A 15,523-nucleotide genomic window follows, 5' to 3' on the forward strand; every position below is an offset into this window, starting at 1 on the left:
AGATTATTCAACTTGCTTTACATTGCATTTGAAGATGGGGTATGTAGGCTTTTTTTAAAGTAACTTTATTTTTTAATTGCGTAATCAGTACATGCTTAATGCTGAAAATTTGGAAGGACACAAAGAGCATTTCTAAAAAAAACAAACAAAGATACCGTCATTATTATTGGGATCAGTAATGTCTAATATTTTGGGTTTTTTTGAAGATTTTTGTTCATGGCATACTTCTTTTAGGTGCTTTCCCTCACCTTCGTGTCAGAGTATAGTTGGGCCTCCCACACATGAGATTTGGTTTTGTGTACTCCAGATGAACAAATGAAAAAAAAATATTAACCTAAGCCAGGTAGGATCAAGAAGCTATATCAGCTGCTTTTATCAAATCACAGAATCACAAAGGAGACAGGCAAACAAGAGTCAGAAAGATTTTTGGATTCCTTTTTTCAAGTTACCTACATCAGAATGACCTCTCTTTCTCTATTAGCATAGACTGTTCGAGCTTCCCAAACCGGTTGCACTTAACGTTGTTAAATCCCCATTCTATTTTTTTTTCCCCAGGTTTTGAAGATCATGATCACATGGATGCATCTAACTAAATGGTCCCCGGGGACATGGTGGTCCTTTAGAGAGCACGTCTAAATCACTGGCTGATTTTTTGGCTTGCCGCTCACCCTGGGACATCCCTGGATTCTATCTCTCAGAACTCTCCTAAATTTTCCCCACCATGCTGTCTTTATTAGCTTGAACTCCTTTCCTAAAATGGTCCTTCTGTTGATCCTGTCAGTCCTGCTTTTGAAAGAAGATGTCCGTGGGAGCGCACAGTCCAGTGAGAGGAGGGTGGTGGCTCACATGCCTGGTGACATCATTATCGGGGCTCTCTTTTCTGTCCACCACCAGCCCACTGTGGACAAAGTTCACGAGCGGAAGTGTGGGGCGGTTCGTGAACAGTATGGCATTCAGAGGGTGGAGGCCATGCTGCACACCCTGGAAAGGATCAACTCAGACCCCACGCTCTTGCCCAACGTCACCCTGGGCTGCGAGATCAGGGACTCCTGCTGGCATTCGGCCGTGGCCCTAGAGCAGAGCATTGAGTTTATAAGGGACTCCCTCATTTCTTCAGAAGAAGAAGAAGGCTTGGTGCGCTGTGTGGATGGCTCTTCCTCTTCCTTCCGCTCCAAGAAGCCCATAGTAGGCGTCATCGGGCCTGGCTCCAGTTCTGTGGCCATTCAGGTCCAGAACTTGCTCCAGCTTTTCAACATACCTCAAATTGCTTACTCGGCAACAAGCATGGATCTGAGCGACAAAACTCTGTTCAAGTACTTCATGAGGGTCGTGCCTTCAGATGCCCAGCAGGCACGGGCCATGGTGGACATAGTGAAGAGGTACAACTGGACCTATGTGTCAGCGGTGCACACAGAAGGTAAGTTTTCTTTACATCGAGTATGTCTTGTGCACCTGATAGCTTCCCAGTTAAACTTTCAAGTCTTGGAGGGCTAAAATTGTCCTAATTATTTGAGATCTTTTGAGTGGCTAAGTTATACCAGTTATATAAGAAGGGACGGGATGGCAGATGTCTAGAGCAACATAGATATAAGCTAATATGAGTGATTATGTCACCATCAGTTGGCAAAATGGATACTTTTTTTTGGTTTACGTATTGCATTATTTGTACATCTTCTATAACGATGATAGGGATTTTTAAGATTTCTAGATCTTCTTTGAACTCCTTACATTTTAACACTGTCAGGTTGCTCTGAGTACTTGAGAGTTTCTGATAGTTAAAGGGAGGTACACAGTTTTCCCCCCTTGGTGTCCATAGGTCCATTCTCTACATCTGTGTCTCAACTTCTGCGGTGGGGTGGGGATGGTGGTGTGCTGAATTGGGCGATTGGGATTGACATGTATACACTGATGTGTATAAAATTGATGCCTAATAAGAATCTGCAGTATAAAAAAACAAACAAACAAAACAAAACAAAAACAAAAACAAAACAAAACAAAAACAAAAACAAAAACAAAAAAAAAGGGAGGTACACATAAATGCACATAAGGCCTGAAGGCAGCCAGTTCTGGCCCAGGTATGTTGTAATAGAAAATTACCAAACAGTTTAGTCTTACAACTATTTTTCAATAGAGTGTATAGTTAAATCTGAAATGGAGATGTGTATGAATTAGTTCTATCCTTCTATAGAACGTTCTCAGGAAGTATAAGTTTTAATAATTCAACATTAGTTTGCTTTGAAATTGATTGCTTCTTTATGTGGAAATCATAGTGAAGAAGGAAAATATGACTGAAGTTCTATACCAGATAATAATAGTATTAGCCCTTATTATTGTTGATGGTGCTTTTCAAATGCGTTTGTATACATTATTTGTTAGTTCTCAACCAACGCTGTTTGGGATAGGTTTGATTTGACCTACAGAGGTTAAGATACCCAAATTGTGAGGCTTACTCATTATGTAGCACTCTTTCTAGGACAGCATACTGCCTATGCTAAACACTACAGTATACCAAAGAAGGTACACAAGACTTTGTATACCTCATTAGATCATTGTTAGGATTAGTTGAGATTTTTACTGTATTTTTAAAATTTATTTATTTTCTTCTGTTTTTTAAATTTTTTTATTTCTTAAAATAAAATCAAATAATAATATATTCATATGATTTAATCTCTTGTGTAAGTATATTTCATCCAATATAGCCAATACGGACACATTGATACATTATACAAAGTCATTTCAGTTGGATCAATTGACCTGAGAATAACGTTGAAAGTTAATTATAGCTATCAACTACTGAGGCACTATGAAAAGGGTTTTTTCATATATATATTCTATAAAGATGTTTATTGATAGTACTCAAACAAACAAACCTATGAGATAGATTACATTTTGATCCCCACTTTACAAATGAGGGAACTGAAGCATAGAAAATGTAAGCCACATGCCTAATGTCAAGAATTAAGTGAAAGAGCTGAGATTCGAATGTTCGTGAGGTTCAAATCTCAGTTGAGATTTTTAAATTCTGTAATAATACTGTCAGTGTGTTCCAAACAATCTAATCTTGTAAATGTGGGATTGAGTTATTGGGAAATTAATGAAATGACCAGAGTAAGACTACTTCAGAGATTGGGAGCCTGTCACCAATTAGACATAGCAAACTTTTCATTATCAAGTGACATAACGTGGATTTCACTGTATGGCCACTCTGAACAATATTCAGAGCTGCACAAACATAAAATGGCCTTCTATACTGGACTGAGACTTCTATGCCTCTGGAAATTTTCATACATAAGTTTATAGTTTACATACAAAGATGTTGATATATAGAGATTTTGATCAATGGATAGGTCATTGGACTGGGAGACCATTGATTTTTTTTCCTAATGCTGAGATTTTTCATATAAAACCACTATTTCATTTGATTCTCACAACAAGCAGTGATCTAGATAATCTAGATGTTTTATTACTTTTTAAAAATATGAATGTTTTACGAGTTTATATAGTTCATCCAATAACTACCTGATAGCAACTTCAGAGACAGGAGGAGGGCTCATAGCTACTAACTGCTAATTCAGTGCCCTATTATAATTCAGCAGAATCCAATAAAATCACACCCAGAGGATATATATTTATGCAGCACATATTTATTAAGTCAAAATATACAAAAGGCCCTCTAATAGTCCTGTGAAGGACAGCCCTATGTTTTATACATTACCACCCTCAATGGGCATGCAGTCTGGCAAAGGAGATGGAACATGCACTAATACTTCCATAACCATAATTCAAGATGACACGGAGTTACAAATGTTTCAAAAGTAAATTGAAGGAGAAAAAGAATCACATCCTGCTCTATGGTGATGGAGGCCATAGTGGAAGTCTTAGAGAAGGAAATGAATTTGACAGTGGAATTTTAATAGGGAGAATACTGACAACTGGTGAAAATTAAGAAGGCATGGGTTTCCAGTAAAGGGCATGAGGAAATATGAGAAGGTGAGGAAGTAAAAAAATATGTTTGCAAGAGACCAAGGATGAAGCTATGTTTGGTTTACCTCAGATCAACCATAAATTTCATTCGGAACTTCCATCTAGCTTCAGAAGAGTAGGCCCTGGTCAGTCTGTAGGAGATGCTAATCCAAGATTGTATTCAAAGAGAAACTCATCATCATGACCTTTGACTCTTACTAATTTAATCTGTTTTTTTTCAACCTAATTATATTCCCGTACTGAGTGATACAATAAAATAAATTATAATGCATCCATAAAGTATATTATTAGGTAGCTATTAAAATGAATGAGACACTCTATATAGGTAATGAGATCATAATGATCTCCAAGATCATTTTAAGTGAAAAAAGCAAAGCACAGTTCTATGTAAATGGTATGTTATTTGTATAAAATGGAGTTTGTAAAAATCATTTGATTGAATATTCATAGAATTGTTCTCAGAGAAGAGCAAAACTGGTAACAGTTGCTCCTTCTGGGTAGGAATTCTAAGGAGTTAAGGAATAGGGTAGAATGGAAGAGACTTTCTTTTATATAATTTCTACATGCAAACATTTGAAGTTGTGTATTACAAGCATAGACTACCTATTGCAACATAATAATTAAAAGAAAATATTCTATTTGTGGGCAAAAAAAGTCAATAAAAACTTGATTGCCAAATTCAGGCAAATTTAATTATTTTTTCAAAAATAGGCCAATAGAAATTTTGTTGACAAATTTGGGCAAAATATTTGGAAGATACCACCAGAATTTAGAGGAGAACAAACTTTGAATACAAACATTGAAGATTGGAAGAAATGCTTTTTGGTTTATTGTTTTGTGTGGTTTAATCAAGAGGTATTTATATTGCTTGCATCCTCAGCAAGTAAGTGGCTAGTGAGGTTACATGGTATTATGTCTTAAAATTTATCGGCGTAGGAGCGGTGGAGTAGGAAGTTTTACAAGGTAAAATTTACCTCCAGGATCAGAAAAGTGCTTGAGTAACAAGATACAGCTCTGCTGGGTACCGTGGAAGTCCCCAAGGTGATGCCTGGGTTTCTGTTGTCTGGCCCTTCAGGAAGCCCCTGCGGGATTTCCCATGAAATGACAATACCAGTTCTTACTTGAGCCTCTTTCTATGGCTGGATTGGGACAGTTCTCTTTAGCCCTAGATCACCCTACCTCAGTATCTCAACCTTATGCCCATGTCTGTATAATTACCTTTTTTCACTCAGTTGATATTCTTCTTTCTTGAAGAGTATGGAAATTTCCAGATGCTTTCACACAGGCATTGAGGTCTATAAAAAGACATTGTCTTATTTTCAAAAAAGCTCTTTGTTTCCCCCACGTTGCCCATTTACTTTATACCTAAACGTGCAGTACTTTGTCTCTCAGTCCTCTTGGCAGCTAACACAAGTTGTTCCTTTGAGAACGTGTGTGGCATCACAGAATTTCAGAGGAGGGCACAGGCACAAGCAGCCTTGGGTTTCACCTTCAAGGTTAATCTCCTCCACTTGCATTTCCTTGGTTTATGTTTTTCCGTAGGCTACAGGACTGTATATTTACGGTGGCTTGTTATATTATGCGCACATATTGTCTAGGCCTTCAAGGCAAGGGGATTAAGTGTATGAAAACAAAAAAAGAAAAAAAATACAAACCACTCTAGCTCTGCAGCTGTGAAAGGAGCGTGCAGTAACTGAGAAGAAAAAATTGTATTCTTTGTAAAGGAGACAGTCCAGCTGCCACTGTCTCTGCTCTAAGAAAATTTAAGGGGTCCTTTGCCTCCATACATTGGGAAACCTTGGTTCATGTGCCCATGATAGTACAGAGTCTATGGTGCTTGCCTGTTCAGGGGTGTGGCAGATCCATTGCTTTGGCTCTGATGATTTCCATTGATGACCCCTTTGCTTTGCAACTTAATAGTTCCCTTCCACTCTCATGCAGCACTAGCCATGTGACTGCTTTGGTCAATAGAATTCGGTGGAAATGAAGACTTTTTTCCTAGTCTGTCTGTCTTAGAACCCTGTCATCACCTCGTGAAGGATGAGTGCTGCCAGGTTTTCCAGATGAGGCCGTCTCAGACCACTTGACCCCAACTATGTGAGAGCACCCAGTGAAGAGGCACACAGTTGCCTACCTGACCCACAGTCAATTCCAATCAGATCCTAACTGAAACTATAAACATTACCTACCTAACCATAAATTCATGTGCAACAATAAATACCTTCAAGATAGAGTCCAGTATAAGCATTTTCATCCCAATGACTTTAAACTTGAGCCCCCCCCCTCCCAAATAGGATACTACGACAATGTTTAAAACTTCAAAATCAAAACAAATGTATTAACATGCGTTAATATTTTTGAGATTTCAATGGAATAATTGCTGTGGGCAAGAAAGAACATTTAAAATGCTTCACCCATACTTCTGGTTCAAAGCTAGAGGTTTGATAATTTCCTTAAAGTTTGGATGCTTTAAGTAGTCAGACACTTGTATACATTCCATTATTACATGCTTCCCCTTGATATAGCTCAGTTTCATTGAGGAAAGTAATTACAAATCGGCACAAACCATATATACTGTACTTTATGGATGACTTACAGGATTTTCACACTTCACAGTTTTTGCTGACTTGAGTTGAAACTCCACTGTACCTGCCCAGGGCCTGTCAGAGTGCCTAGCATATAATAGGTGCTCAAAGGCTATTTGGTGAATGAATGTATTTGTGTTAAAGTGGTATCCAGCTCACACTTAATGAATATATAGCATGTGGATAAATAGCAGTCACTTGTAATTGTTCACAGTTTTGCTTCTTTATAAAAATGAGGTACCAAAATGCCTCCCTTGATTAATTGTAAAATTCTGTTCACACCCAACTCCCTTTTTTGTTTGCACTGGTTCTTGAATTTGTTACTTCCACCTAATGAGAAATGAATGCTAATTTTTTCTAGCCAGAAAAACATCTCAGTGATGCCCTGGGGGAAAAATGTACCAGTAAGTGGTACTGGTAATGTGACATCATTAAAACATTGTCTAACTTTCAGGTTATGATACGTTTTTTCCATCGATTATTTAAAAAGTTGATAACAATCAAGCTTTGGTTGAAAGACCTTGAATGTGATTCATAGTCTATGTGTTTAGTTTACCTTCTAAAAAGTGGGAACACACTTTTTCCATCACACCTTTTCTACTAACTGTGATTATATCAAGATAACAATTTAGTTTGGAAAGATGTGAAACGTCAGTATGGGCCCTACTGGGTACTTTTTAAGGGGATTTCATTTTGTTTCTTCAGGGGTTGAATAGTGTTGAGAGTTGAGATGACTTCAGATGGTCATGATGATAATTCAGACACAAAAACTACTGTTAGCTCTATAGAATGTTAACACTGTGTTAACAGCGTGAAATGTCTTAGGTAAGCATTTAATAACCCCTTTATCTTACATTTGAGGAAACAGTATGGACAAGTAATTTGGCCTTACTTGTACATGATTGTTAACAAAGTTGGGTCTCACAACTCAAGATTCCTGTCCAAAATTTTGTTTCCACATTCAGTGAAAGAATTGCCTCTCTTAGGAGGGAGGTAGTGAGTTAAATTCTTGGTAACTCCTGTGCACAAGCCTGGAATACATAACCACGTGGAGGGGATGTGGAAAAATGAACTTAAACCTCAGTTGGGAGATGAGGGAGTTGGATTATTTGTCCTTTTGGTAACTCCCTTTCTTGACAACCAAATGTTGTTTAATTGAGATTCTATTATTCTGTGTGTTAAAGCATGGTCATTTATACTATATGTCATTAATTTTCTACTTGATTCATTTATCGCATAACACAGTCTGATAAAGTTACCATTTTTTAAGTTAGAGAATAGGTATGGAAAGAGAAAGTGATTTTTTTCGCATAATACTGTAGCTACTTAGTGACAGAGCAAAAATTGAACCCAAGGCCAACTCTTTTTAATTAAGTCCAAACTCCCTCCCTGTATACTGGGGTAGTTGTGGCTTCAAGGAAAAGTAGAACGCACATCTACTGATTCTCTTCCCTCCATAGGAAATAAGAAGACACTATTCGTTTCCCTTCTGAGAAAATCTTTTGAGCATATTTCATGTGTCTTTTTATCTGGCTTTGAAAGCAACACCATTCCTTGTTCCCATGGAAGGATTTAATTACAGTAAAAAGAAAATAAATTAAGGAGGAGGCATGTGGCAACAAGTTAACCTCATAGAAGACCTTTTTGTGAGCCCGATGATAAGTACAGACTGTAGGTTGTTTCTATTCTCATCTCCACTGCAGACGCCACAATCCGTCCTTCAGATGCCAATTATGGGAGGAAGCCATATGGTATGAAGTTTTTAAGAGCAGGAAGACATATTGTTAAATGCTGTAGCCTTATGTATAAAAAACTTCTTTGGAATTCATCAGAACTAGGAGTTATAAAATCTCATCTTGGCACATTTGCAAATACTCCAGAAAGACTTCTCAATTTAAGCAAATGTTGAATTGAGGATACTTTTTGGCAAGAGATGTGATAGATATGTTCATCTTAGGGGACTTTAAAACCAGAGATCATGCCCCAGTGATGCATTTTATGCATCATTTTTCACACATACACAAAGGATTTTTTAAAAAGAGAGAACATCTAGTCAGTGTTGTTTCAAAAAGTACATCACAACCCATGAATTAATTGTGAAACCAATTTAGTGGCCTGAGACCAGCAGTTAGTATACAGTAGAATAGGATAGAGTAGAATATAAATATCAGTATATTACATGATAGTAAGAGTAGATATTTCTCTGTAAATTTTTATTTTAGTTGCGTATAGCCATATGTGTACTATGGTTACCATTTACAGTGTTTTTCTTACTATGTCTTACAGCTTAAAAAAAAGCTTAAAAGCAACTTACTCTACTTTTCTCTTTAACATTGTTAATTTTTTTATTTGCTAGAGAAATGCAAGTCACATACAAAGGTTAATTCTTCTGTGACAATATCATTTGGTTTGTCTCTCCTAGATGGGTGGATCTTAAGCCTTATTATTAAGAACAAGCAAGAATCCTAAAGTATCCATGGTGGGAAATGGTAGAGACTTTGAGCAAAATAAAAATAAGTCATATATGGTTAATGATAAATGGCATAAGCATCAATATAGGACAGTGTCGAGGACACTAGTACAGGAGGTTGAAGGCAAGTTCCCAGTCCTAGTTTTTATCAGAGATCAAGACAAGCACAGGAACATTTTATTTTTTGAGTATCCCAATCCAGTATATTAAGAAATAAATGCCAAAAGGTATTATATAATTTTGGTGTTAAAAGTTTATATATAACACATTAATACATCTAACCCCATCCAACACATGCATACACATAAACACATAAAATACAATGTGATGTAGTTACACTATTTATAAGGTGATTCCTTGGTTATATAGAATAAGTCATGATGCACCATGTGATGTGGTGTGTTATAAAGCACAAGTTTAAACATATAAAGTGACAGTCTTATTTCAGTTTTCTGAGTTTCCAATGATTATATGTCTTTTGGTTTGATAATATAGTCAAGTCTAAATTTAAGGTCTCTTTAGAACGTGAAGATCAGGCCAAATACCATTAGTAAAATAAAGTGAGGTAAGATGTGAGACAGCGCATTTAGAAGTAAGAGTTGTTTCATGAAATAGGCAAGCTACAGTGGAGTCATGACCTTAAATTCAGTTTGTTGCAAAGACATCGACATCTCAGGAATTTAGTTTCTTAACCCTTTGGAATCACTTTAAGTAGTAGTATAAACACAGGCAGGTTTGAATGAAAATCCTGATTAATATTCTTGCTAGTTGGAGGGACTTTGCACAAGTAAGTGAATTTAATTTCATCATTATTAAACTGAGATAATAACACCTGCCCCATAAGACGGTTGTGAAAAGTAAATACAAAGCAGTTATTGTTAAGTTTGGCACAAAGCAAAGTGTTCAATAAGTACCTTGTAAATTAGCCTGCCAAGGACTTGCCTTGCCTTCTCTTGGACATGAAGAAAAACTCATCAATAATGTTTCAGTTTGGCTTTGCTTAGTTAAAATTGATTATTGAATGAAATGGAAAATTAGCCAGGAAAGTGACCAGTAAATGTAGTGAGTTTTAGAGTCTTCCCAATTTTCCTTTTGGAAATTGAGTCTGTAATCATATATTACAACATAGGATGCTTAGTGCTTTGGAACAATTATAACTAGATCCCACCACCTCTCCTCCAACTGCTGAGATGCATGATGGTGCAGTAAAATGAGCAAGGTCTGGAAAGTCCCAGAGCTGCTAGACTGTTAACACCATAATCTTCAGTGTGAGTGGGGAGGGGACGGGGGTATGGAAACAGGAGGTTGAAGATGGAAAATTAATGCTGTACTTTAAGCACTTCTGAATTGGCACTTTTATAAAAAGCATGAATATCTTTTGTAGTAAAAAAATAATTTTGCTCAATGGTTATATAACTTCTTTGTAAATTTCAAATTGGACATGCTCCAGCCCCTTCACTAGTCAGGGACTGCAACTTTGTTAATGAAAGCTAAGTTGTAGCACATTGAGGCATGCCATAGGCTTGAGTTTAAAGACAAAAGGATGTAATATGGACCTTGGAAATAAAAAGGACTATATTTAATAGCTATACTAGTTTGAAAACAAAACTGATGCTCTCTTACACATCATTATAGCTCAGATATAACAATGACAGTAATAATAACTTATTCATCAATTATTTAATGTGTTATCAGAAATTATCTGTTTTTTATAATCTATGAAGTGGTATCAAGATATAGATGTTTATGCTATCATTAGTATATTATTATTAATATTATCTGAAAGTCAGCCCTACCCATAGCTACAATGAAAAGTAGATAGAATATAAATAGAGTAAAAACGGTATGTCTTTGTTCCTTTTCTCAAGGACTCTAAAAACAGAAGTATTTGTGTCTTTGACAATTTCTTCATAAACCTTCTTCATATTTCTTTGGTTATATAACTTCTTTTCAAAAGTTCTATATCTGCTTTTCACCAGATGTGGGTTAGGATTTCAAGCCTTGATTCTCCTTTATGAGAGTAGAGGGCCATTTATTATTAAGGAAAACTGTATTATTGCGTTGTCATATGGTGGCTTTTTATCCCTTAGAGAAGCTGGAGAAATATATAAGTAAGACATATTGAAGTATCGTGTTAGTTTAATTTCAATTTCATGGAATTTGAAAAAATTTAAATTAAAAATGAAGCTGATAATATGTTTTATTGAAGTAAATTGAGAAAAGAGAGAAAAACTATATCAAGACACTGAAAAAAATTAAACAAGCTATCTGACTATATTATTTGTAATCAAATTCAATTTGATTGTTTTCAGTTCCCAAGTTAGTACACTCATCCCTTATTACACGAGCATAATTCATTCTCACTTTTTGTTCAGAGTGAGCATATAAACAATAATTAATTTTCCTTACATTTAATGTTGAAACTTTAGGTTTTATTAAAAAAATATATGCTGAAGAATCAAGCTGGCAATATTAATTACATAAATTTATATTTATATATAATTGATAACAGTAAACTGTTATTGATAACTAATAAAATGAGAAAATTCCAAATTATTTGGCGGTTTGGAAGTACTTTCATTTGCTGAATTGCATGAAATTATAAAAATAATTGAAAACTGGTAGCAGAATTGTTGATGATTTGAGAGAAAATTTTACACAAAATATATTATAAATTTTTGACAAAGTGCAGTATGTTTCAATACAACTATGTAGTATATAAAAGCGTGCCTAATAGAGCTTGAGGTCCATGTGATGCTACAACAAGTGAATTAATTTACTCATTAGTTTAAACATATCTATTGGGAATATGTTATGTGCTAGACTCTGTTGTACACACTATGAAAAAAGTAAGATGGAAACACTTGTCAGCACATGGCTTTTCTCAGATGCATACCAAGCCCTGGTCTCATACTAATATAAAATGTACCTTTATAGAAAGAATAGGGTTATGTGTAAGCAGGAACCCATAAAGTGACACCTGTATGGCAAGGGATGAGTGTATTAAGCAACTAGATTGTAAGAAAGAAGTCTTTATTAAGTGTAATTTGGAAAATTATAGAGAGTTTAAAGATTTTTTTCTCAAAACAATCTCCACTTCCCAGTCCTTACCAAATAATACAAGTGAGATTGTGCTCCTAGAAGCAGGACGTTTACATGACTAAGGTGACTAGGGATGGATATCTCTGTTGGAAGAAAAAAAAATAAGAAAAAGAAACAAGCAGTGTGTCATCCTTTTGTTTAACGCAATATGATTTTATAATTGCCTTGTGCTTAATATTCTGGAATTGAGGGGAGCCATGTGAAGCATCACAGGTGACCTAGTTATGCTTTTGTTTATACTGTTTAATGCCCTCTGGTCTAGTATGAAGTTTTTGTTCCATTCAAGATAGGAAGCCTGATTTAGGTGCCAATAAAATATTTTTTTTTATGAAAAGGAAAGATTTTAATCTTCCTCACTAATGGATATAGCAGGCAACCTCAAACAATAAATTATAAAATACATTGTCACTAGTAATTAAGACATTCTCTGGCTTGTTTAACAAAATTGAGATAATTTCTGGTTTTGAATTTTAGACTTCTGAAAATTACCTAATTATTTCTGTGGAACCCTAGGAAAACTTAAACACTTTTTGTCCCTTTTAATCATACTACGTTTTTCTTGGTACAAACTTAACATTCTTTGATTGAAATTATTCATAATCTCAAACCTATCTCTGATTTTGATGTTACTTGGTATCTGCTTTCTTGAAATTCTCAAACCTCTCCCTCTTCTCTGAGTCTTTTCTGAGTCTTAAACTCTTCTAAAATGTTTCAAGTTCTTTTGAGTAATCAGTAGAATTAATGATTGTACTGAATTGGTTTCGCTTACTTGAAAAACACCTTCCTTGAAGGAGGCTGTGTTACTTTATGACTATAGGGAATAGTGATTTGGGTTTACTTGTCAGGAAATTTCTCTCCTAGCCTCAAAGTCTATTACGTGCCTTTGTTTTACCTTCACTCTGTCAGAAGACGGCAAATTATTGCATCTGATTAGAAGGTTTAAAGAGTCTGAGGACAGTGTAACACTTGTTCCATCAGTAGAAAGAAAGAATATCATTTAGAAACATGAAGAAGAAAAATAAGCTCTCAAGTTTTTAATATACAATAAAGTGGCCATGAGCGTACTTTCAGAAATTGTACAAATTTCTGATGAAAGGCAACTGAAATAAGACTTACCCATTCCGGAAGAAGAGCAGAAACTCATGCTGAAGTGACTGAATTTGAATATGGAAAACTTGACTTTTGATCCAGGTAGCGCATCGAAGAATTGGTTTTGAGATCGGTGGAAAGAGCATTAATCTTGGAATTATTCCAGAGACCATATTTGACTTCCCACTTTGGGATGACCTTGGGCGGTTCATTGAACCTTTCTGAATACACAGATCCTCATTTGCAAGATGTCAGAAGGCTATATCTGCACTTTCTGTACTCATGTTTTGTTATGATGGTCAATTGAATAATCAGTTAATGCACTTTGTAAATCTAAAGCTGCCTGATATATTAATTAATTAAATATTAAATGAACACTCACCGTGTGCCAAGATCTATATGCTTGGACTATGCTTTTACAAAATATTGAGTACAGTACTGTGAAAATTAGATGCTAATCAAAGAGTTCATTAATGATATTTTCACCACGATAAAAACAGTAACAATAACGGTAACAATAACAGTTCAAAAAATCTTGGCTGTTGTTATTTTGCATTCTTTTTTCAACATCAGTTTTTGAAAAGAGAAACTCAGGTTTTAGAAATTTAAGTAACTCACCTAAGGTCTCAGAGCTCCTGGTGCCAGGACACCAATTGGAAAGTAAGCTTAATATTCAGAGAATTTTTATTTTAAAGACACTCAGTTTTACAAGCAGCTGTCTTTTCATTATAATTGAAAGCTTTATTTATTTACTGCTTTTATCATTGAGTTTCAGGGCTTAGACTCTGTGGTTAAAGGGACCAAAATTTGAGCAAGTTACTTAACCTCTGTAAATCTCAGCTTCATCAATTGTTCAATGATTGCCAATATTGATGGTGATGATGATGATAGAGAACAGTTGTAGGACATTCACCAGGTGTCCAGGCACTTTTCTGAGTACTTGTACGTACATGGATCCATTTAATACATCAATCTTATGAGGTAGTACCATTATTATCTCAGTTTTATAGATGAGGAAACTGAGTCACAGAAAATGAGAATAATGGTTGACCTTCATCAACTATCTATTGTGCAAATTATATGAGCCTTTTAAAATATATAAACAATTATTTATGGTGTGCAGTTCATAGTAGGCAGTCAATAAATATCATCTGTTAATACTAATTTGGTTATTATAATTATTTTTTTTTTTTGGCCTAGTGATGGGTTCAAATGTAACTCCTTGGGTTACATTTGCACTTTGAAGTATTCCCATCCTATCATTCTGGTGTCTAAAAACAACCTAAATGATACTAAGTGAAAATAAGGAGGGCACAAATGATATATTTAAAAACATACATTATTTCCAAATATAAAAGTAATACATAGATATTATTTAACATTTGGAAAAGAAAAAATAACTTTAAAGATCATTAATAATGCAACAGAAATAAAACATTTTGATTTCTTTTTATCTTTCTTATGCACAATGTTAATAACTAGTTATAACCAATTTTAAAACTAGTTATACATAAGTTTGTATTTTTTGTTCACATTTTTAAACTTAGCATTGTAAAGAGAACATTTTCCATGTCCTTTATGAACATTATTAACCATGGCCATCTAATATCCTTTTTTCCACAGATTACAGATTTGGGGGCCCTTAGACTGTTTTTATTTTTTACAATTATAAAGAGCATATAAATGAACATATTTTATGTGGTGTTTACCTCTGTGTTTAAAAAAATTTTTCTTAGCTAAATTAACAACAACAACTATAAAGACCACAAGTAAGAAGGAAGATTAAATTCCTGTATTAACTTGAAAGGGTATGAACAATTTTTAAGATTCAATATTTATGACTCTTTATATGTATAATACAGCAAGAGTATAAATTTTTTAAATAAATAATTGCTGGCATAAAAGTTCAGGTAATATAAGTATATTTAACTAACCACTAGCTTGCTTAGGAAGCAAAACATTGCATTTCTCCCTGCCCGTGTATAACCCTATCAAAGTTGCATCCAAAATAAAGTTTTGTAAAATACATTTTGAAGATTTAAGTATATAAAGTGTTCATGCACCAAGTATGAGGTTGTTATTAAACTATCATAGAGACCTTACCTCTATGGTAGGTCATCCTTTAATCTTCCTTCATGAGTCCCACTCTTAACCATACACATACATATTATTAAAACTCCTAGAAGAAAACATAGGCAAAACACTCTTTGAAATAAATTATAGCAATTTTTTTTGGTTCTGTCTCCTACGGCAAAAGATATAAAAGCAAAAATAAACAAATGGGACCTAATTA

At 34.9% G+C, this 15,523-nt stretch overlaps 1 protein-coding gene across 5 annotated transcripts in view; it reads left to right on the forward strand.

Moving 5' to 3' along the window:
- Positions 1 to 756: 756 nt before the first annotated feature.
- GRM5 (glutamate metabotropic receptor 5) overlaps positions 757 to 15,523 on the forward strand; it is a 517,742-nt gene continuing 502,975 nt past the window's right edge. For all 5 annotated transcript variants that reach the window (XM_068555171.1, XM_068555174.1, XM_068555176.1 and 2 more), the window contains exon 1: positions 757 to 1,417. In XM_068555171.1, coding sequence (XP_068411272.1) covers positions 757 to 1,417 — 661 coding nt within the window. The remainder of the gene's footprint in view (positions 1,418 to 15,523) is intronic.

Source organism: Eschrichtius robustus, chromosome 11 (genome assembly GCF_028021215.1).
Source record: "Eschrichtius robustus isolate mEscRob2 chromosome 11, mEscRob2.pri, whole genome shotgun sequence".
NCBI classification, from domain to species: Eukaryota; Metazoa; Chordata; class Mammalia; order Artiodactyla; family Eschrichtiidae; genus Eschrichtius; species Eschrichtius robustus.